The sequence below is a fragment of the Bufo gargarizans genome, chromosome 3 (genome assembly GCF_014858855.1).
Source record: "Bufo gargarizans isolate SCDJY-AF-19 chromosome 3, ASM1485885v1, whole genome shotgun sequence".
Lineage (NCBI taxonomy): Eukaryota > Metazoa > Chordata > Amphibia > Anura > Bufonidae > Bufo > Bufo gargarizans.
Window position 1 is genome coordinate 527,398,771 of NC_058082.1, and position 22,696 is coordinate 527,421,466.

The 22,696-nt window shown below is 43.6% G+C and overlaps 1 protein-coding gene across 1 annotated transcript in view; it reads left to right on the top strand.

Moving 5' to 3' along the window:
* The window catches only part of LOC122930545 (granulocyte-macrophage colony-stimulating factor receptor subunit alpha-like), a 129,585-nt gene that overhangs the window by 68,622 nt on the left and 38,267 nt on the right, over positions 1-22,696 (top strand). The window contains exons 6-7 of the mRNA XM_044284015.1: positions 2,052-2,233; positions 22,103-22,239. Of these exons, the coding sequence (XP_044139950.1) occupies positions 2,052-2,233; positions 22,103-22,239 (319 nt within the window). The remainder of the gene's footprint in view (positions 1-2,051; positions 2,234-22,102; positions 22,240-22,696) is intronic.

A 22,696-nucleotide genomic window follows, 5' to 3' on the forward strand; every position in this document is an offset into this window, starting at 1 on the left:
CGACACGAGGACCTGAACACCCGAGCACTTTGGTGCTTGATCAACACTACTGCCCAGTCATAGCTATCATCCAGCTATGTCTCAGTTATTCCCACTATATCATAGTCCTCCTCACACATCACTAATTCCAGTTCTCCAGTTTTATTAGTGAGGCTTCTGGCATTAGTATACATACAATTAAGAGGTTTATGTATATTTGTTACCCTATACTTTTCCTTCTGAACTGTTGCAGTCCCCTCCTCCCATTCCTCCCCCTGTCTTATTACCTCGCCGCCGGTCTCTATCTGCACTATCTTCCCATCCTATAATGTAATTACCCTCCCCCCAGTACCTAGTTTAAACACTCCTCCAACCTTCTAGCCATCTTCTCCCCAACACAGCTGCCCTTTCCCCATTGAGGTGCAGACCATCTCTACGATAGAGTCTGTAGTTCTCCAGGAATCAAAATCCCTTCTTCCTACACCAGTTCTTGAGCCACTTGCTAACCTCCCTAATCTCCTGCTGCCTTTCTTGTGTGGCTAGTGGTACAGGTAGTATTTTGGAAAACACTACCTTTGAGGTTCTTGCTCTAAGCTTTAGACCTAAATCCCTAAAATAATTTTTAAGGACTCTCCACCTACCTATAACTTTGTCATTGGTTCCAATATGGACCATGACTGCTGGATCTTCTCCAGCCCCTCACAGTAATCTGTCAACCCGATCCGCGATGTGTCGAACTCTAGTGCCAGGAAGACAACACATTGTTCGACGATCCTGGTCTTTGTGACAGATCGCCATATATGTACCCCTAATAATTGAGTCTCCCACTACCAGTACTTTTCTGGTCTGCCCTGCTCTCCTGGTCCCCTGCTTACTGGAGCTGACATTCCCCTGACTGGCAGAGAAAGTGTCTGGCTGCAGCAGTGCTCTTCCTGAACTGACATCCCCCTCATCTGCCAACCATGCAAACTTGTTGGGGTGTGTCAGATCAGGGCTAGCCTCCCTGGCACTCTTCCCTCTACCCCACTTTGTAACTGTTATCCAGCTACCTACCTCACTTTCCTGAGCCTCCTCGCTACCACCCTCCCGCATATCTACCCCATAGAGTGCTTGCACAGTAAGCAGCAAACACTTTTACAAATTGTCAACGCTTCTCAGTGTCGAAACGCGCCCGGTTAGATACACAATGTGCGATTCCAAATGGGAAATTTTCTCAGATTTTCAACAAAGATATGCACCCTCAAACGGCTGTTCCACGACTGCATACATTAGACAAGATGTGCACTTGACTGCATTGTCAATAATGGAATACATACTAAATGGGGATTACGCAAGAAAAGAGAAAATACAATATAGTGCAGTGATAAGAATCTAACTTACTGTAGTCCCCTCCAAAAGTCCCTGAATCTCAATTCACATAATCTAAAGTCACACAATACAAACACACACTGGAAATCAAAAACGTGAATGCTCACAAACTCGCGTTGTTTGTCTGCTTATATAAGTGCAGCTCACAAACCAGACTGCTTTTTTCCTCTGGGTTCAAAGGACAGAGCTGCCCTCAAGACACACCTGTGCAACACCCTGTGCAACACCCTGGAGAAGGAAGAGAAAAAAAATAATGGGATCACAGTATACGGTACTCTCAGTTGCAATGCAATAAACCTGGCATCAAAAGCAAGTCACAGTGTATAAACTAGACTACACTGCTCTGACTTGGTATAGAGCAGGCATGCTCAACCTGCGGCCCTCCAGCTGTTGCAAAACTACAACTCCCAGCATGCCTGAACAGCCTACAGCTATCAGCAAGGCATGGTGGGAGTTGTAGTTTTACAACAGCTGGAGTGCCACAGGTTGAGCATCCCTATTATAGAGTACAATACAGTCAGGCACAGACACTCAGGAATGCACACAAATAATTTAGCTCTGATGTAATGATACAAATAATAAAACAAATAATAATATGCTTTTATTCTCCACAACATTGTGTGAGTTTGTGAGCTCACTACTAAAACTGCTTCACAATACAAAGTTACAATGAATATTGACTGCTTATTTTATTTTCGGATTAGGCAGGAGAATGTGTTCATCAAGTGCCAAGACTACAGAACCGATTCCTTTGGGAGACAAGTAGGATGTGTGTTAAACCGTCCAAATATTACTTTCAAATTTAAAGTTTACGTAGAAGTGTTGGGATTAAGCAACCAAACTTCAATTCAGTTCTTCGATCACCTATATGAGCCAATTCATGATGGTAATATGATATTTCTTATATAAATTGTTCATACTTTTATTAACTAATGACTCCGCAAAGCTATTAGAAAATGTAGTTTGAAGAATGAAGTATTTCATATTAGCTCAGCATTAACAAAAGAGTGTATAACCATATACAGTGCTTCCCATAATTATTACTCCCCCTGGCAAATTTTGACTTAAAGTTACTTTTATTCAACCAGCAAGTAATTTTTTAAAGGGAAATGACATAGGTATCTCCCAAAAAATAAGATGATGTACAGTACAAGAGGCATTATTGTGGGAAAAAAAATGTCAGCTTTTATAAAAGTACTTCTGGAGACTGAAGTTTTTCTTCTCAAGTCTAGTCAGTGCCCCCTTTTCTGTTGAGGGCATTTTACATGTAACAGCTTTTCAATGTATTTTTTTTGTATGGCCCATTTATATATTTGTATACGATAACCATGTCCCCCCTTAGACGTCTCTTCTCAAGACTAAATAAATGTAATTATTTTAATCTTTCTTCATAACTAAGAACTTCTATGCCCCTTATCAGTTTAGTCGCTCTCCTTTGTACTTTTTTTCAGTACCAAAGCATCCTATCTATGGACTGAACTGAATTGCATATTCCATATGACGCCGCATGATCATTTTGTAAAGTGGTATTATTATATCCCACAAGTCCATGCCTAGTTTAATGCAAAACAAAATCCTGGTAGCCTTAGAAGCAGCTGATTGACATTGTATGCCGTTATTAAATCTAGAATCTACAAGGACACCCAAATCCTTCTCTACTACTGACTCTCCCAGTATTACATCCCCTAGGACATATGATGCACAGAGATTATTACTACCAGGATGCATAAGTTTGCACATTGAACCTCATTTGCCAAGTTGATGCCTAATCCCTCAGCTTGTAGTTTATGGACATCTTCCATAGACTGCACAGTACTAGATAGCTTAGTGTCATCTGCAAAAATAGAACTGGTGCTTTTAATCTTATCCTCAATATCATTAACAAATAAATTAAATAATAGAGGACCCAGCACTGAGCCTTGGGGTACACCACTTATAACCTGGGACCATTCTGAATAGGAATCATTGACCACAACTCTCTGGACACGGTCCTTCAGCCAGTTTTCAATCCAATTACAAACTATACTTTCTATAGACCTTATTTTATCTATTAAACATCTATGAGGGTCAAAAGCCTTTGCAAAATTCAGAAACACTACCTACACATCCGCCCCTCTGTGCAGACTACTTCTCACCTCCTCATAAAAACAAATCAGGTTAGTCTGACAACTTCTATCCTTGGTACACCCATGTTGGTTATCACTTATAATATTATTTACAGTCACATACTCTTGTATATAGACCCTTAAGAGTCCTTCAAAAAGTTTTTCCAAAAACAGAAGTTAAACTAAATTACATGTATAGGACCTTTTTTTGAATATGGGCACCACATTTAACTTGTTTCAATCATTTGGCACTGTACCAGTACCTAGATAATCTTTAAAAATTATAAACAAGGGCGCAGCAATGACTGAACTCAGCTTTTTAAGAACTCTTGGGTGGAATCCATGTGTACCTGGAGTTTTGTTCACTTTTACCTTATTTAACTTAGCTTGGACCATATCTACAGTTAGCAGATTGAGTGTATTACCGGATGTACTAACAGCCCTGGCACCACCAATATCAGCTCCTTCCACTTCTTTTGTATATACAGAGCTAAAAAAAAAGATTTAGTAACTCTGCCTTTTCTTATATTTAGTGACTACCCCCCTTTATCATTATTTAGGGGACATACTTGTTCAGACCGTGGGTTTTTTAGCATTTAAAACTATATTACACTGGCACTTTTATCCTCTATGACCTATCACTAACGCTGCAGTACCGCAGCAGTACCACCACTGCTGCAAAAAGCAGGAACACTAATATCAACAATATGGTTTCGCGCGACAATACCCCACATTCCCTACAATACCATAAGCAGAGGTAAATGTGCATTCACAGCATCAATCCAAATATGTGTATATGTACCTGTTTAAACTTTGCTGTCCCTTTTCTGAGTGTAATGATCTTCTTTTGCATGCTAGTACTAGTATGTTAGAGTGGGATGCGGAGCCCTATGTAATTTATAAAATGAGCTTGTCCCGGCCGGTGGCACCGCTCGATGTTAGACTCGCTAGCTTGAGCTCAAATCCGAGCGCTATGTGACGTCACTGAACTAGGTTACGGGTATCAAGGAGTGTCAAAAAAGCTCCAAAGATCCGCGTTTCGGATAATCATTATCCTTCATCAGGGATGTAGACTGTTTTTCCTAGTATTCCTTATATAGGGTTCTCCTCCCCTCCCATGTTTAACGCTTGGTTCTCTCTCATATTTTTCTTCCTCATTCAAATGCAATTAATATAATCTCTGAGTTTAACCATATTAGTGCTAATGTATTCATATTGAAAATCCAACGTGTCTCCACTTACATTATACATTTTTTAAATACAATCTTCTCCTCTTTTACCTCCCTTAACAATTTCTATTCCACTAAATTGAGTTCCCTCACTTAAACCCCCATGTTTATCCTTATAATGTTGGGATAAGGGGTGACCATCGTATTTTCTGTAAATACTATAAATATGTTTCCCCATTCTTTTATTTAAGGACCTTTTTGTACGTCCTAGATATATATCTTATTACATGAACAAGTCAATGAGTAAACAACACCTTGACTATTACATGTGATATAGTCTTTAATATCATGCACAAATGAGTAATCTGTATTTTTACTTTTTGCATTTCTTCCAGACTTTTTAGTAATTTTTAACCTTTTGCATACCCCATATGTTCCACATGAAAAAAAAAACTTTCAATGGCTGCTTTATTTTTGGATTATTCACCTGTAAATGTATGCATTTATTTGTTGGTGTCCCCATATTCTCCACTTTTCTAGCCTTCCTATATATAAATTTGGGGAACTTGGGGATATAATCACCTACTATTTTATCCTCTTTCAAAATGTCCTAATGTTTTTTAATTATGTTTTTAAACATATTGGTCTGACAGTAATAATAGGAAGTATTTTAAATTGTTCCCCATCATTCTTCTCTCCATTTTCATTCTCATATCTTTGGTTCTTAATTAATTCCTGTCTTTCTAATTCAGCTATTATTGTTTCTTGTTCTATTAACCTATCCCTACTATAACCTTTTGATTCAAATTTATGTTGTAGTTCCTCTGCTTCTTTCTCATAATCCTCCTTTTTTGTAGAGTTTCTTTTTATTTCCATGAATTGGCTCTTAGGTATATTTTCCAACCACTGGGGGAGGTGACAACCATCTCGTGAAATGAAACTATTCACATCTGTGGGTTTCTTATATGTCCTTGTACATATTTTTATCTTTTTATTTACAAATAGTTAAGTCTAAAAAAATAATCTCCCATGTACTAAATGTCATTGTAAATTCCAAATAAAATTCATTTCTATTTAATTATTTAAAAAATTGCACCAATTCTGTTTCCCATCCCCCAAATAAAAACCACATTGTCTATAAAACGTTTCCAAAGGACGAGATTTGCCTGGAGCTCGCCATTGGGGTGGATCACTTCATGTTCCCACCGCCCCACTATACATTTGAAAAACCCGATGCGAATTTCAAAAATAAAATATTTTTTCTTTAAAATAATAAATATAGTTAAAATCTCCCATTATGACCACTCTACTGCCTGTGAAGCCTGCTCTATTTGGTAATACAGTTAACGTTCTATCTCCTCTGTGACGTTAGGGGGTCTATAGATTACTTTTATTATTTCTTCAGTGTTTATATCCCTTCGTAATTCCACCCATAGGTTTTCAACATCCTCACCATCCTCACCCACAGTTGCCTCTTTCATGCTTGCCTTCAGATCACTTCTCAGGAATAGACACACACCACCGCCTTTTTTATTGACCCTGTCTTTCCTAAATAGTGTAAAACTCTGAATCTTAACATCCCGGTCAATCAAAGAGTCCAACTATGTCTCAACCACACCAACTTTATCTATCTGTTCCTCTAGTACCATAGCCTCCAGCTGCCCCATTTTGCTAGCTCAACTTCTTGCATTTGTGAAAATACATTTTAAATTACTATTACCTGTAAAATGAATATCTTGGAATTTTTGAGTACCTTGGTTGATGTTTGTATGTAACAGGTCCATGTTACCAGCAGCTCTATTTGTCATTAGTATACAGTTCTGCCCAGTTTTCTCTCTACTTTCCTCACTAACCCCAGCCCCCACTAAATCCCCCCTGTCCCCTCCTATATCCCACTCTCTATCTAGACTATCTACCCCCTTATTAGTATGACCCCCAGATCCTAGTTTAAAAGCTCCTCCAGTCGTCTAACCATTCTTTCCTGCAGAGCAGCTGTACCCTCCCCATGAAGTTGCAGCTCGCCCCTACTGTAGAGCCAAGTTCTCCATGAACCCAAACCCTTCCTTCCTGCACCAGCTTCTGAGCCACTTATTTAACTCCCTAAGCTGCCGTTGCCTCTCTAGTGACGCTTTTGGAACTGGTAGTATTTCTGAAAACATTACCTTGGAGGTCCTGGACTTGAGCTTCTTTACAAGTTTCCTAAAATAATTTTTAATCTGATCCGCAATATGCCGAACCTGAGCACCTGGAAGACAACACACTGTTCTGCATTCACTGTTCGGCGACAGATGACCCTGTCTATCCGCCTAATAATAAATTCCTCTACCACCAGCATCTGTCTGACCTTTGCTACACTCCTTTTTCCCATTCCTTCTACAGCTAGGAGAAACACCATGCTGCAGTGTTGCTGACCCTGGGCTTTTATCCCTAATATCTGCCAAACAGGAATATTTACTAGGGTGTTCCACCTCAGGACTAGCCTTCCTGGCACTTTTCCCTTTGTCCGTTCTTACTACATTAACCCAACTACTGACCCGATAGTCCTGATCTTGAACTCCTCCACCCATCTCCATTTCGCTGACCCCAGTCAGAGTCTGCACAGTTAGGTCTAAGCCTCTCTCCAGGTCTACAATGCCCCTAAGTATTGCAAGCTGCCGATTTAGATCCAAGATCTGGGCTTTCAAATATGCAACCTGCTTGCATCTCGTGCAAATGTATTCACCCTCAAATGGCTCTTCAAGGCATGCATACATTGCACAAGACACACACTTAGTAGCATTGTTCATGGAGCACATGTTTAAATGGGGATGAACAGTAAAGGAATAAAACAATAAATATAAGTTTAGATTTAGACTCTGTCTGCTGGAATTGGAGAACTTGCTAGAATCAAGCAAACAACACACAAGTAAGCTCTATCAAACCTTAGTTTCTTGCTCCTTGTCTTAAACTCTGATTCTTTAAACTCCATTTATTTAGAGGGCCACTTAGTACAACAAGCCCAGCAGAGCAAGCCTGTGTTTATTAAAAAATAAAAAATGAACTCAGAAGTAGAGTTGAGCGAACACCTGGATGTTCGGGTTCGAGAAGTTCGGCCGAACATCCCGGAAATGTTCGGGTTCGGGATCCGAACCCGATCCGAACTTCGTCCCGAACCCGAACCCCATTGAAGTCAATGGGGACCCGAACTTTTCGGCACTAAAAAGGCTGTAAAACAGCCCAGGAAAGAGCTAGAGGGCTGCAAAAGGCAGCAACATGTAGGTAAATCCCCTGCAAACAAATGTGGATAGGGAAATGAATTAAAATAAAAATTAAATAAATAAAAATTAACCAAAATCAATTGGAGAGAGGTTCCATAGCAGAGAATCTGGCTTCCCGTCACCCACCACTGGAACAGTCCATTCTCAGATATTTAGGCCCCGGCACCCAGGCAGAGGAGAGAGGTCCCGTAACAGAGAATCTGTCTTCATGTCAGCAGAGAATTAGTCTGCATGTCATAGCAGAGAATGAGGCTTCACGTCAGCCACCACTGCAACAGTCCATTGGCATATATTTAGGCCCAGCACCCAGGCAGAGGAGGGAGGTCCCGTAACAGAGAATCTGTCTTCATGTCAGCAGAGAATTAGTCTGCATGTCATAGCAGAGAATGAGGCTTCACGTCAGCCACCACTGCAACAGTCCATTGGCATATATTTAGGCCCAGCACACACACAGGCAGAGGAGAGAGGTCCCGTAACAGAGAATCTGGCTTCATGTCAGCAGAGAATCAGTCTGCATGTCATAGCAGAGAATGAGGCTTCACGTCAGCCACCACTGCAACAGTCCATTGGCATATATTTAGGCCCAGCACACACACAGGCAGAGGAGAGAGGTCCCGTAACAGAGAATCTGGCTTCATGTCAGCAGAGAATCAGTCTGCATGTCATAGCAGAGAATGAGGCTTCACGTCAGCCACCACTGCAACAGTCCATTGGCATATATTTAGGCCCAGCACCCAGGCAGAGGAGGGAGGTCCCGTAACAGAGAATCTGTCTTCATGTCAGCAGAGAATTAGTCTGCATGTCATAGCAGAGAATGAGGCTTCACGTCAGCCACCACTGCAACAGTCCATTGGCATATATTTAGGCCCAGCACACACACAGGCAGAGGAGAGAGGTCCCGTAACAGAGAATCTGGCTTCATGTCAGCAGAGAATCAGTCTGCATGTCATAGCAGAGAATGAGGCTTCACGTCAGCCACCACTGCAACAGTCCATTGGCATATATTTAGGCCCAGCACACACACAGGCAGAGGAGAGAGGTCCCGTAACAGAGAATCTGGCTTCATGTCAGCAGAGAATCAGTCTGCATGTCATAGCAGAGAATGAGGCTTCACGTCAGCCACCACTGCAACAGTCCATTGGCATATATTTAGGCCCAGCACCCAGGCAGAGGAGGGAGGTCCCGTAACAGAGAATCTGTCTTCATGTCAGCAGAGAATTAGTCTGCATGTCATAGCAGAGAATGAGGCTTCACGTCAGCCACCACTGCAACAGTCCATTGGCATATATTTAGGCCCAGCACCCAGGCAGAGGAGGGAGGTCCCGTAACAGAGAATCTGTCTTCATGTCAGCAGAGAATTAGTCTGCATGTCATAGCAGAGAATGAGGCTTCACGTCAGCCACCACTGGAACAGTCCATTCTCAGATATTTAGGCCCCGGCACCCAGGCAGAGGAGAGAGGTCCCGTAACAGAGAATCTGTCTTCATGTCAGCAGAGAATTAGTCTGCATGTCATAGCAGAGAATGAGGCTTCACGTCAGCCACCACTGCAACAGTCCATTGGCATATATTTAGGCCCAGCACCCAGGCAGAGGAGAGAGGTCCCGTAACAGACAATCTGGCTTCATGTCAGCAGAGAATCAGTCTTCATATCATAGCAGAGAATCAGGCTTCACGTCACCCACCACTGCAACAGTCCATTGTCATAAATTTAGGCCCAGCACTAGTGTTGAGCGGCATGTCCCATATTCGAATTCGCGAAATTTTGTGAATATTCGAAAGAATATTCGTAAAATATTCGCGATTATTCAAATTCGTTATTATTTCGCATATGCGATAATTCGAATTATCGCATAATACATATGCTATGCAAAATTCACATGTGCGCTAATGAAATCGCCTTACGAAGATTCGCAACTCAATTCAATCACTAATGTATGAATGCAATGCCCTTTGCCTCTGTTCTGGGACAAGTGTAGATATTCGCATGTGCGCTAATAAAATCGCCTTACGAAGATTCGCACCTCAATCACTTTCTAGGGAATGTGAGACTTTTGGGAATCAATCGAGATACAGTGGGGGGTGATGACAGTAGTTGACAGAGTACAGATCAATGTAATCTGTAAGGTGGAAAGTAAAATAAAAAATACGAATATTCGTAAATCGAATTTTACGAAGTTCTACGTATTCGCGAATATGGTGCTATACTATATGAATGCACAGGCCTTTGCCTCTCTGTTCTGGGGACAAGTGTAGATATTTGCATTTGCGTTAATAAAATCGCCTTACGAAGATTCGCAGCTCAATTCAATCACTAATGTATGAATGCAAAGCCCTTTGCCTCTGTTCTGGGACAAGTGTAGATATTCGCATGTGCGCTAATAAAATCGCCTTACGAAGATTCGCAACTCAATTCACTAATGTATGAATGCAAAGCCCTTTGCCTCTGTTCTGGGACGTGCCGATATTCGCATGTGCGCTAATAAAATCGCCTTACGAAGATTTGCGCCTCAATCACTTTCTAGGCAATGTGAGTAAGATCTGAGCTGTTGGACCTTTGGGAAACAATCAATTATATGTGTACTGTAATTTTGTGGGGGGGGGGGGGGGAAACAAAAAACGAATATTCGTTTTTACGAATATATAGCACTATATTCGAAATATTCGCGAAATCGCGAAGTTGCGATATTCGCGAAAAAAATTTGCTTTTCGAATATTCGCGCTCAACACTACCCAGCACCCAGGCAGAGGAGAGAGGTCCCGTAACAGAGAATCTGGCTTCATGTCAGCAGAGAATCAGTCTTCATATCATAGCAGAGAATCAGGCTTCACGTCACCCACCACTGTAAGAGTCAATTTTCATAAATTTAGGCCCAGAACCCAGGCAGAGGAGAAAGGTCCCGTAACAGACAATCTGGCTTCATGTCAGCAGAGAATCAGTCTTCATATCATAGCAGAGAATCAGGCTTCACGTCACCCACCACTGCAACAGTCAATTGTCATAAATTTAGGCCCAGCACCCAGGCAGAGGAGAGAGCTCCCGTAACAGAGGATCTGGCTTCATGTCAGCAGAGAATCAGTCTGCATGTCATAGCAGAGAATGAGGCTTCACGTCACCCACCACTGCAACAGTCCATTGGCATATATTTAGGCCTAGCACACAGGCAGAGCAGAGAGGTCCCGTAACAGACAATCTGGCTTCATGTCAGCAGAGAATCAGTCTGCATGTCATAGCAGAGAATGAGGCTTCACGTCACCCACCACTGCAACAGTCCATTGGCATATATTTAGGCCTAGCACACAGGCAGAGCAGAGAGGTCCCGTAACAGACAATCTGGCTTCATGTCAGCAGAGAATCAGTCTGCATGTCATAGCAGAGAATGAGGCTTCACGTCACCCACCACTGCAACAGTCCATTGGCATATATTTAGGCCTAGCACACAGGCAGAGCAGAGAGGTCCCGTAACAGACAATCTGGCTTCATGTCAGCAGAGAATCAGTCTGCATGTCATAGCAGAGAATGAGGCTTCACGTCACCCACCACTGCAACAGTCCATTGGCATATATTTAGGCCTAGCACACAGGCAGAGCAGAGAGGTCCCGTAACAGACAATCTGGCTTCATGTCAGCAGAGAATCAGTCTGCATGTCATAGCAGAGAATGAGGCTTCACGTCACCCACCACTGCAACAGTCCATTGGCATATATTTAGGCCTAGCACACAGGCAGAGCAGAGAGGTCCCGTAACAGACAATCTGGCTTCATGTCAGCAGAGAATCAGTCTGCATGTCATAGCAGAGAATGAGGCTTCACGTCACCCACCACTGCAACAGTCCATTGGCATATATTTAGGCCTAGCACACAGGCAGAGCAGAGAGGTCCCGTAACAGACAATCTGGCTTCATGTCAGCAGAGAATCAGTCTGCATGTCATAGCAGAGAATGAGGCTTCACGTCACCCACCACTGCAACAGTCCATTGGCATATATTTAGGCCTAGCACACAGGCAGAGGAGAGGTTCATTCAACTTTGGGTAGCCTCGCAATATAATGGTAAAATGAAAATAAAAATAGGATTGAATGAGGAAGTGCCCTGGAGTCCAATAATATATGGTTATGGGGAGGTAGTTAATGTCTAATCTGGACAAGGGACGGACAGGTCCTGTGGGATCCATGCCTGGTTCATTTTTATGAACGTCAGCTTGTCCACATTGGCTGTAGACAGGCGGCTGCGTTTGTCTGTAATGACGCCCCCTGCCGTGCTGAATACACGTTCAGACAAAACGCTGGCTGCCGGGCAGGCCAGCACCTCCAAGGCATAAAAGGCTAGCTCTGGCCACGTGGACAATTTAGAGACCCAGAAGTTGAATGGGGCCGAACCATCAGTCAGTACGTGGAGGGGTGTGCACACGTACTGTTCCACCATGTTAGTGAAATGTTGCCTCCTGCTAACACGTTGCGTATCAGGTGGTGGTGCAGTTAGCTGTGGCGTGTTGACAAAAGTTTTCCACATCTCTGCCATGCTAACCCTGCCCTCAGAGGAGCTGGCCGTGACACAGCTGCCTTGGCGACCTCTTGCTCCTCCTCTGCCTTGGCCTTGGGCTTCCACTTGTTCCCCTGTGACATTTGGGAATGCTCTCAGTAGCGTGTCTACCAACGTGCGCTTGTACTCGCGCATCTTCCTATCACGCTCCAGTGCAGGAAGTAAGGTGGGCACATTGTCTTTGTAGCGTGGATCCAGCAGGGTGGCAACCCAGTAGTCCGCACAGGTTAAAATGTGGGCAACTCTGCTGTCGTTGCGCAGGCACTGCAGCATGTAGTCGCTCATGTGTGCCAGGCTGCCCAGGGATAAGGACAAGCTGTCCTCTGTGGGAGGCGTATCGTCATCGTCCTGCCTTTCCCCCCAGCCACGCACCAGTGATGGACCCGAGCTGCGTTGGGTGCCACCCCGCTGTGACCATGCTTCATCCTCATCCTCCTCCACCTCCTCCTCATCCTCGTCCTCCTCGTCCTCCAGTAGTGGGCCCTGGCTGGCCACATTTGTACCTGGCCTCTGCTGTTGCCAAAAACCTCCCTCTGAGTCACTTCGAAGAGACTGGCCTGAAAGTGCTAAAAATGACCCCTCTTCCTCCTCCTCCTCCTCCTCCTCCTGGGCCACCTCCTCTTCCATCATCGCCCTAAGTGTTTTCTCAAGGAGACATAGAAGTGGTATTGTAACGCTGATAACGGTGTCATCGCCACTGGCCATGTTGGTGGAGTACTCGAAACAGCGCAACAGGGCACACAGGTCTCGCATGGAGGCCCAGTCATTGGTGGTGAAGTGGTGCTGTTCTGTAGTGCGACTGACCCGTGCGTGCTGCAGCTGAAACTCCACTATGGCCTGCTGCTGCTCGCACAGTCTGTCCAGCATGTGCAAGGTGGAGTTCCACCTGGTGGGCACGTCGCATATGAGGCGGTGAGCGGGAAGGCCGAAGTTACGCTGTAGCGCAGACAGGCGAGCAGCAGCAGGATGTGAACGCCGGAAGCGCGAACAGACGGCCCGCACTTTATGCAGCAGCTCTGACATGTCGGGGTAGTTGTGAATGAACTTCTGCACCACCAAATTCAGCACATGCGCCAAGCAAGGGATGTGCGTCAAATTGGCTAGTCCCAGAGCTGCAACGAGATTTCGCCCATTATCACACACCACCAGGCCGGGCTTGAGGCTCACCGGCAGCAACCACTCGTCGGTCTGTTGTTCTATACCCCGCCACAACTCCTGTGCGGTGTGGGGCCTGTCCCCCAAACATATGAGTTTCAGAATGGCCTGCTGACGTTTACCCCGGGCTGTGCTGAAGTTGGTGGTGAAGGTGTGTGGCTGACTGGATGAGCAGGTGGAAGAAGAGGAGGAGGAAGCCGAGAAGGAGGAGGTGGCAACAGGAGGCAAAGAATGTTGCCCTGCGATCCTTGGCGGCGGAAGGACGTGCGCCAAACAGCTCTCCGCCTGGGGCCCAGCTGCCACTACATTTACCCAGTGTGCAGTTAGGGAGATATAGCGTCCCTGGCCGTGCTTACTGGTCCACGTATCTGTGGTTAGGTGGACCTTGCTACAGATGGCGTTGCGCAGTGCACACTTGATTTTATGGGATACTTGGTTGTGCAGGGAAGGCACGGCTCTCTTGGAGAAGTAGTGCCGGCTGGGAACAACATACTGTGGGACAGCAAGCGACATGAGCTGTTTGAAGCTGTCTGTGTCCACCAGCCTAAATGACAGCATTTCATAGGCCAGTAGTTTAGAAATGCTGGCATTCAGGGCCAGGGATCGAGGGTGGCTAGGTGGGAATTTACGCTTTCTATCAAATGTTTGTGAGATGGAGAGCTGAACGCTGGCGTGTGACATGGTTGAGACGCTTGGTGACGGAGGTGGTGGTGGTGGTGTTGGTGGTACATCCCCTGTTTGCTGGGCGGCAGGTGCCAACGTTCCTCCAGAGGCGGAGGAAGAGGCCGAGGCGGCAGCAGCAGAATAGGCCGAGGCGGCAGCAGCAGAAGAGGTAGCAGGGGGAGCCTGAGTGACTTCCTTGGTTTTAAGGTGTTTACTCCACTGCAGTTCATGCTTTGCATGCAGGTGCCTGGTCATGCAGGTTGTGCTCAGGTTCAGAACGTTAATGCCTCGCTTCAGGCTCTGATGGCACAGCGTGCAAACCACTCGGGTCTTGTCGTCAGCACATTGTTTGAAGAAGTGCCATGCCAGGGAACTCCTTGAAGCTGCCTTTGGGGTGCTCGGTCCCAGATGGCGGCGGTCAGTAGCAGGCGGAGTCTCTTGGCGGCGGGTGTTCTGCTTTTGCCCACTGCTCCCTCTTTTGCTACGCTGTTGGCTCGGTCTCACCACTGCCTCTTCCTCCGAACTGTGAAAGTCAGTGGCACGACCTTCATTCCATGTGGGGTCTAGGACCTCATCGTCCCCTGCATCGTCTTCCACCCAGTCTTGATCCCTGACCTCCTGTTCAGTCTGCACACTGCAGAAAGACGCAGCAGTTGGCACCTGTGTTTCGTCATCATCAGAGACATGCTGAGGTGGTATTCCCATGTCCTCATCATCAGGAAACATAAGTGGTTGTGCGTCAGTGCATTCTATGTCTTTCACCGCTGGGGAAGGGCTAGGTGGATGCCCTTGGGAAACCCTGCCAGCGGAGTCTTCAAACAGCATAAGAGACTGCTGCATAACTTGAGGCTGAGACAGTTTCCCTGGTATGCATGGGGGTGATGTGACAGACTGATGGGGTTGGTTTTCAGGCGCCATCTGTGCGCTTTCTGCAGAAGACTGGGTGGGAGATAATGTGAACGTGCTGGATCCACTGTCGGCCACCCAATTGACTAATGCCTGTACCTGCTCAGGCCTTACCATCCTTAGAACGGCATTGGGCCCCACCATATATCGCTGTAAATTCTGGCGGCTACTGGGACCTGAGGTAGTTGGTACACTAGGACGTGTGGATGTGGCAGAACGGCCACGTCCTCTCCCAGCACCAGAGGGTCCACTAACACCACCACGACCATGTCCACGTCCGCGTCCCTTACTAGATGTTTTTCTCATTGTTATGGTTCACCACAACAACAAATATATTATTTGGCCCAATGTATTGTATTCAAATTCAGCGGGATATAAATTTGAGGCCTAGTATTTAGGCGCTGGGTGACCGGTATGGATTTAGTGACAGAATTAGACTTGGAAATGCACAGAAGCGTGTGTGTGTGAAGTTATTCTGAATGACCCAATGTGCACCTTGAATATTATATACCCTTTTAGGGATAGATTTCAAATAGCTCTGATATAGCAGAAACCACTAAATTATGAAATTGCTAAATTGGGAATTGTACTTCAACCCAGAACAAAAAATGTGCTTTGACGGACACTAAATATCTTGCCCAGCAACAACAGTACACCGGTGGGTAACGAGAGATTTAGAGGGAATTAAATTTGAGGCCTAGTATTTAGGCGCTGGGTCACCGGTATGGATTTAGTGACAGAATTAGACTTGGAAATACACAGTAGCGGGTGTGTGTGAAGTTATTCTGAATGACCCTATGTGCACCTTCAATATTATATACCCTTTTTGGGATAGATTTCAAATAGCTCTGATATAGCAGGAACCACTAAATTATGAAATTGCTAAATTGGGAATTGTACTTCAACCCAGAACAAAAAATGTGCTTTGACGGGCACTAAATAACTTTCCCAGCTACAACAGGACAACGGTAACGAGAGATTTAGAGGGATTTAAATTTGAGGCCTAGTATTTAGGCGCTGGGTGACAGGTATGGGTTTAGTGACAGAATTAGACTTGGAAATACACAGTAGCGGGTGTGTGTGAAGTTATTCTGAATGACCCTATGTGCACCTTCAATATTATATACCCTTTTTGGGATAGATTTCAAATAGCTCTGATATAGCAGAAACCACTAAATTATGAAATTGCTAAATTGGGAATTGTACTTCAACCCAGAACAAAAAATGTGCTTTGACGGACACTAAATATCTTGCCCAGCAACAACAGTACAGCGGTGGGTAACGAGAGATTTAGAGGGAATTAAATTTGAGGCCTAGTATTTAGGCGCTGGGTCACCGGTATGGATTTAGTGACAGAATTAGACTTGGAAATACACAGTAGCGGGTGTGTGTGAAGTTACTCTGAATGACCCTATGTGCACCTTCAATATTATATACCCTTTTTGGGATAGATTTCAAAGAGCTCTGATATAGCAGGAACCACTAAATTATGAAATTGCTAAATTGGGAATTGTATTTCAACCCAGAACAAGAAATGTGCTTGAACGGACACTAAATAACTCGCCCAGCTACAGCACTAGGGACAGATTTAGCTGGATATAAATTTGAGGCCTAGTATTTAGGCGCTGGGTGACAGGTATGGGTTTAGTGACAGAATTAGACTTGGAAATACACAGTAGCGGGTGTGTGTGAAGTTATTCTGAATGACCCTATGTGCACCTTCAATATTATATACCCTTTTAGGGATAGATTTCAAATAGCTCTGATATAGCAGAAACCACTAAATTATGAAATTGCTAAATTGGGAATTGTACTTCAACCCAGAACAAAAAATGTGCTTTGACGGACACTAAATATCTTGCCCAGCAACAACAGTACAGCGGTGGGTAACGAGAGATTTAGAGGGAATTAAATTTGAGGCCTAGTATTTAGGCGCTGGGTCACCGGTATGGATTTAGTGACAGAATTAGACTTGGAAATACACAGTAGCGGGTGTGTGTGAAGTTATTCTGAATGACCCTATGTGCACCTTCAATATTATATACCCTTTTTGGGATAGATTTCAAATAGCTCTGATATAGCAGGAACCACTAAATTATGAAATTGCTAAATTGGGAATTGTACTTCAACCCAGAACAAAAAATGTGCTTTGACGGGCACTAAATAACTTTCCCAGCTACAACAGGACAACGGTAACGAGAGATTTAGAGGGATTTAAATTTGAGGCCTAGTATTTAGGCGCTGGGTGACAGGTATGGGTTTAGTGACAGAATTAGACTTGGAAATACACAGTAGCGGGTGTGTGTGAAGTTATTCTGAATGACCCTATGTGCACCTTCAATATTATATACCCTTTTTGGGATAGATTTCAAATAGCTCTGATATAGCAGAAACCACTAAATTATGAAATTGCTAAATTGGGAATTGTACTTCAACCCAGAACAAAAAATGTGCTTTGACGGACACTAAATATCTTGCCCAGCAACAACAGTACAGCGGTGGGTAACGAGAGATTTAGAGGGAATTAAATTTGAGGCCTAGTATTTAGGCGCTGGGTCACCGGTATGGATTTAGTGACAGAATTAGACTTGGAAATACACAGTAGCGGGTGTGTGTGAAGTTACTCTGAATGACCCTATGTGCACCTTCAATATTATATACCCTTTTTGGGATAGATTTCAAAGAGCTCTGATATAGCAGGAACCACTAAATTATGAAATTGCTAAATTGGGAATTGTATTTCAACCCAGAACAAGAAATGTGCTTGAACGGACACTAAATAACTCGCCCAGCTACAGCACTAGGGACAGATTTAGCTGGATATAAATTTGAGGCCTAGTATTTAGGCGCTGGGTGACCGGTATGGATTTAGTGACAGAATTAGACTGGGATATGGCCAAAAAATGAACAGACTATTGCTGGTTAAATGCACTTGGTGTGACAGCTTCACCCTGATGTAGGCTTTAGCCAAAAAACAACCACACCATTGAGGGTTAAATGCACTTGGTGACAGGCGCAGCTTGCCCCTGATTTTGTATATGGCCAAAAAATGAACAGACTATTGCTGGTTAAATGCACTTGGTGTGACAGCTTCACCCTGATGTAGGCTTTAGCCAAAAAACAACCACACCATTGAGGGTTAAATGCACTTGGTGACAGGCGCAGCTTGCCCCTGATTTTGTATATGGCCAAAAAATGAACAGACTATTGCTGGTTAAATGCACTTGGTGTGACAGCTTCACCCTGATGTAGGCTTTAGCCAAAAAACAACCACACCATTGAGGGTTAAATGCACTTGGTGACAGGCGCAGCTTGCCCCTGATTTTGTATATGGCCAAAAAATGAACAGACTATTGCTGGTTAAATGCACTTGGTGTGACAGCTTCACCCTGATGTAGGCTTTAGCCAAAAAACAACCACACCATTGAGGGTTAAATGCACTTGGTCGCAGCTTGTGCTGGCGCACCACAAGACACAAAATGGCCGCCGATCACCCCAGAAAAATGAGACTGACAAACGGTCTGTGCAGCCTAAAAACAGTGAGCAATTGAGGATCAGCAGCTCAATGATCCACAGCTGCAGATCGATCAGTTAATCAAGTCCTTTGGAGGAGTTAATCTGCCTAATCTCGCCCTACTGTCGCAGCCGCAACCTCTCCCTACGCTAATCAGAGCAGAGTGACGGGCGGCGCTATGTGACTCCAGCTTAAATAGAGGCTGGGTCACATGGTGCTCTGGCCAATCACAGCCATGCCAATAGTAGGCATGGCTGTGATGGCCTCTTGGGGCAAGTAGTATGACGCTTGTTGATTGGCTGCTTTGCAGCCTTTCAAAAAGCGCCAAGAAAGCGTCACAAAAGCGCGAAGAAAGCGACGAACACCGAACCCGAACCCGGACTTTTACGAAAATGTCCGGGTTCGGGTCCGTGTCACGGACACCCCAAAATTCGGTACGAACCCGAACTATACAGTTCGAGTTCGCTCATCCCTACTCAGAAGTTAAAGGAAGAAGTTAAAAGAAGTTGCTAGAGAATAAAATGTCCTACGCCACGCTTCTCACCTGCTCTAACACCTCCATTTTTTATTTTATTTTTGTTCATACCTATTGCTCTCTCCCTCCTTGTCCTCGGCAGGCCTGGCTGCCAGACTAGCTCTGTTCTTCCATGAAGGCATTGACCTGCTTCTTGCAGGCTAGACCTTTCTCTGCCCTTTTGGTGCATGCACTTCCTCCAACTCTAAATGGGCCAGAATGCACACCCTATTCTTCCTCTCAGCTACTCCAAAGTCCTTACCCTATGGGAAGGTGCTTCAGAAATACATTTGAGGTTGCTAATTTTCTGCAAAGGTGTGCTATTTCTACGTTCATCTGTCCATATACTAATATCAGCATGTTTCCTGGATTTGACCCTTTGCTGCCCGACTTGGCCTCTGTCTCATCTCCGGTGTGACGCTGAGATGCCTGCCCTTACCTTGGACTGTTTATCGGATTGCACCAACTTTGTCTGGCCTGACATTGGCCTGTCCCTGACTAGATTTTGCATGATCTTGAACCCATGGATGAACATTCACTTGAAAGGAAACTACTCCAAGAGGTAGTGACCTGGTGGTTCCACAGCAGAAAAGTCCAGATACCTGTTTAGGTGTTAAAGTGTGAAAACTAAAGAATACACTTAGATGACACCACTAGGAGTAGCACCAAGTAACATCTGTTTAAGTGACAGAGTGGATCCACATCTGCTTAATAACGTTGATCCACAGAATATAAATTAACATGTCAATTATACTCCAAGACAAGTCCAAAGTATGTGCGTATGAGACAGTCAAGATGATTGTCTATAAAATGTTAGTAGTCTCACGTTTAAAGCTGTAGTGGATGGAGAGATATGGAGCCTGAGTCAAAAGTTCAAAACATTGTTATCCTTTTGCTCATCATTTAAACACAATTTTTCTGAAATATGCCAGCACATACAGTACAGACCAAAAGTTTGGACACACCTCCTCATTCAAAGAGTTTTCTTAATGTTATGACTATGAAAATTGTAGATTCACACTGAAGGCATCAAAACTATGACTTAACACATGTGGAATTATATACATAACAAAAAAGTGTGAAACAACTGAAAATATGTCATATTCTAGGTTCTTCAAAGTAGCCACCTTTTGCTTTGATTACTGTTTTGCACACTCTTGGCATTCTCTTTATGAGCTTCAAGAGGTAGTCACCTGAAATGGTTTTCACTTCACAGGTGTGCCCTGTCAGGTTTAATAAGTGGGATTTCTTGCCTTATAAACAGGGTTGGGACCATCAGTTGCGTTGTGGATAAGTCAGGTGGATACACAGCTGATAGTCCTACTGAATAGACTGTTAGAATTTGTATTATGGCAAGAAAAAAGCAGCTAAGTAAAGAAAAATGAGTGGCCATCATTACTTTAAGAAATGGTCAGTCAGTCTGAAAAATTGGGAAAACTTTGAAAGTGTCCCCAAGTGCAGTCACAAAAACCATCAAGCGCTACAAAGAAACTGGCTCACATGCAGACCGCCCCGGGAAAGGAAGACCAAGAGTCACCTCTGCTGCGGAGGATAAGTTCATCCAAGTCACCGGCCTCAGAAATCGCAGGTTAACAGCAGCTCAGATAAGAGACCAGGTCAATGCCACACAGAGTTCTAGCAGCAGACACATCTCTAGAACAACTGTTAAGAGGAGACTATGTGAATCAGGCCTTCATGGTAGAATATCTGCTAGTAAACCACTGCTAAGGACAGGAAACAAACAGAAGAGACTTATTTGAGCTAAAGAACACAAGGAATGGACATTAGACCAGTAGAAATCTGTGCTTTGGTCTGATGAGTCCAAATTTGAGATCTTAATTCATAGTTTTGATGCCTTCAGTGCGAATCTACAATTTTCATAGTCATGACAATAAAGAAAACTCTTTGAATGAGAAGGCGTGTCCAAACTTTTGGTCTGTACTGTATGAACATAGGATCAACACAGATGCCTTCAGCTTCCAAGTGCACATGCAACAGGTCAGCCATTTTCATAGATAAAAATCTGCTGACAGATGCCCATTATTGCCCAAGAAAGGCAAGCCATTAAAGGGACTCCCTTGTTTAAGAATAAGACATTACATTAACTGGGGATGAAAGACAACTCTTACAAGGTGACAGCTTTTTTATCTCCTCAGCTGCAGATCCCCCAATTTCTGGCCTTCTCTTCTCCCATACAAGATTTGCTGTGCTGCTTCTCAGACTTCCTGATGCACATTGTGCATCTTGTAGTCCAAGAGACTTCATGCTTGTTTAGTCTGGCCTTCAAACTTGCCAGCAGTATTCACAAGAGTAGGACTGGCCAATCCAAAGACAGTAAGAAGCATCTCGGGCTACCAAATGCAGAGTCTGAGAAGCAGCGCTGCCATCTTGGATGGCAGAAGAGGAGCCCTATCTGAAAAGATAGAAAGGAAAGCACCAGATAAGTGCCCTGTTGTTCCACAGTTAATTAGATTTTTTTTATAGATCCGGAGAGTCACTTTAAGGGATTAATATACATGTAAACAAAAATGCAAAGGAATCAGCTCAAGATCTGGTAGCTAAAAAATATGTCCTTTGGAAAGCTGGGTGCAAAAGAAAAACACTCACTAGGCTAGTGACCAGGAAACGTGCAGTAGGAACATGTGTGCATCCTGTTTTTAATTGAGTGATAAGGTCTAATGTTAACTTTCATTAAGGCTGCTGGAAAACTTTTCTAACTGCTTACAAATGAAAATGTGAAATTAGAGTTTTTTTCATTTTTATAACATTTCAATAGTTTCAACAAATCTGTTTTATTTATAGTATTACAAATCATCTTATTGCTATGCTTTGTGGGACTATCACCAATTCAACATCCTTTTATTTCCTACATTTTTGTAACTTCTTTACTATGAATTAAAATTTGTGACTTACTGAATCAAATTTAATTTCAGTCATTTTAGATCCTCCAAGAAACATAACGTTAACATATAATTCAGATGAACTTGAAATTAAATGGCAAAAGCCAGAGACGCATGACAAAATTGAAGAAACCTGCTTCATGTACAGTATTAGAATCAAACACAAAGGGGTAACTATTTCCCATTTAACTAATATTTCAAAGTAATAATCTAATATTTCTAAGAATTTCTGTACTGCTCTATATTCTAATGCATTGTATACTTTATTTGTAAAATTAATGAATCTCTAATATTAGAAAGAAATAAATGATTGCTCCTATGCAGACCTATGTGTTGCCAAATGTAGTTAGATTTTTACATGCCAGTTCTCCCCCTCTTCTTGCTAAATTATAGAGGAATGTCTACAGATACATTAGGAAAAAAGTAATGTAAAACTGCAGAATCATACAGCACACTTTTCAAGTCTGTAAATGTAGAGGCACAAAAGTTTGCAGAGGCGCTATATACACAAAAAAGCTGAAAACTTTTAATTCAATATTTTTTTTTTCCGATCTAAGAGAGTAATAATCCCTAGATTAAGTTCTATCTCCAAAATGCTAAATTTCTGTAGTGCACTGTTTTTGTTTC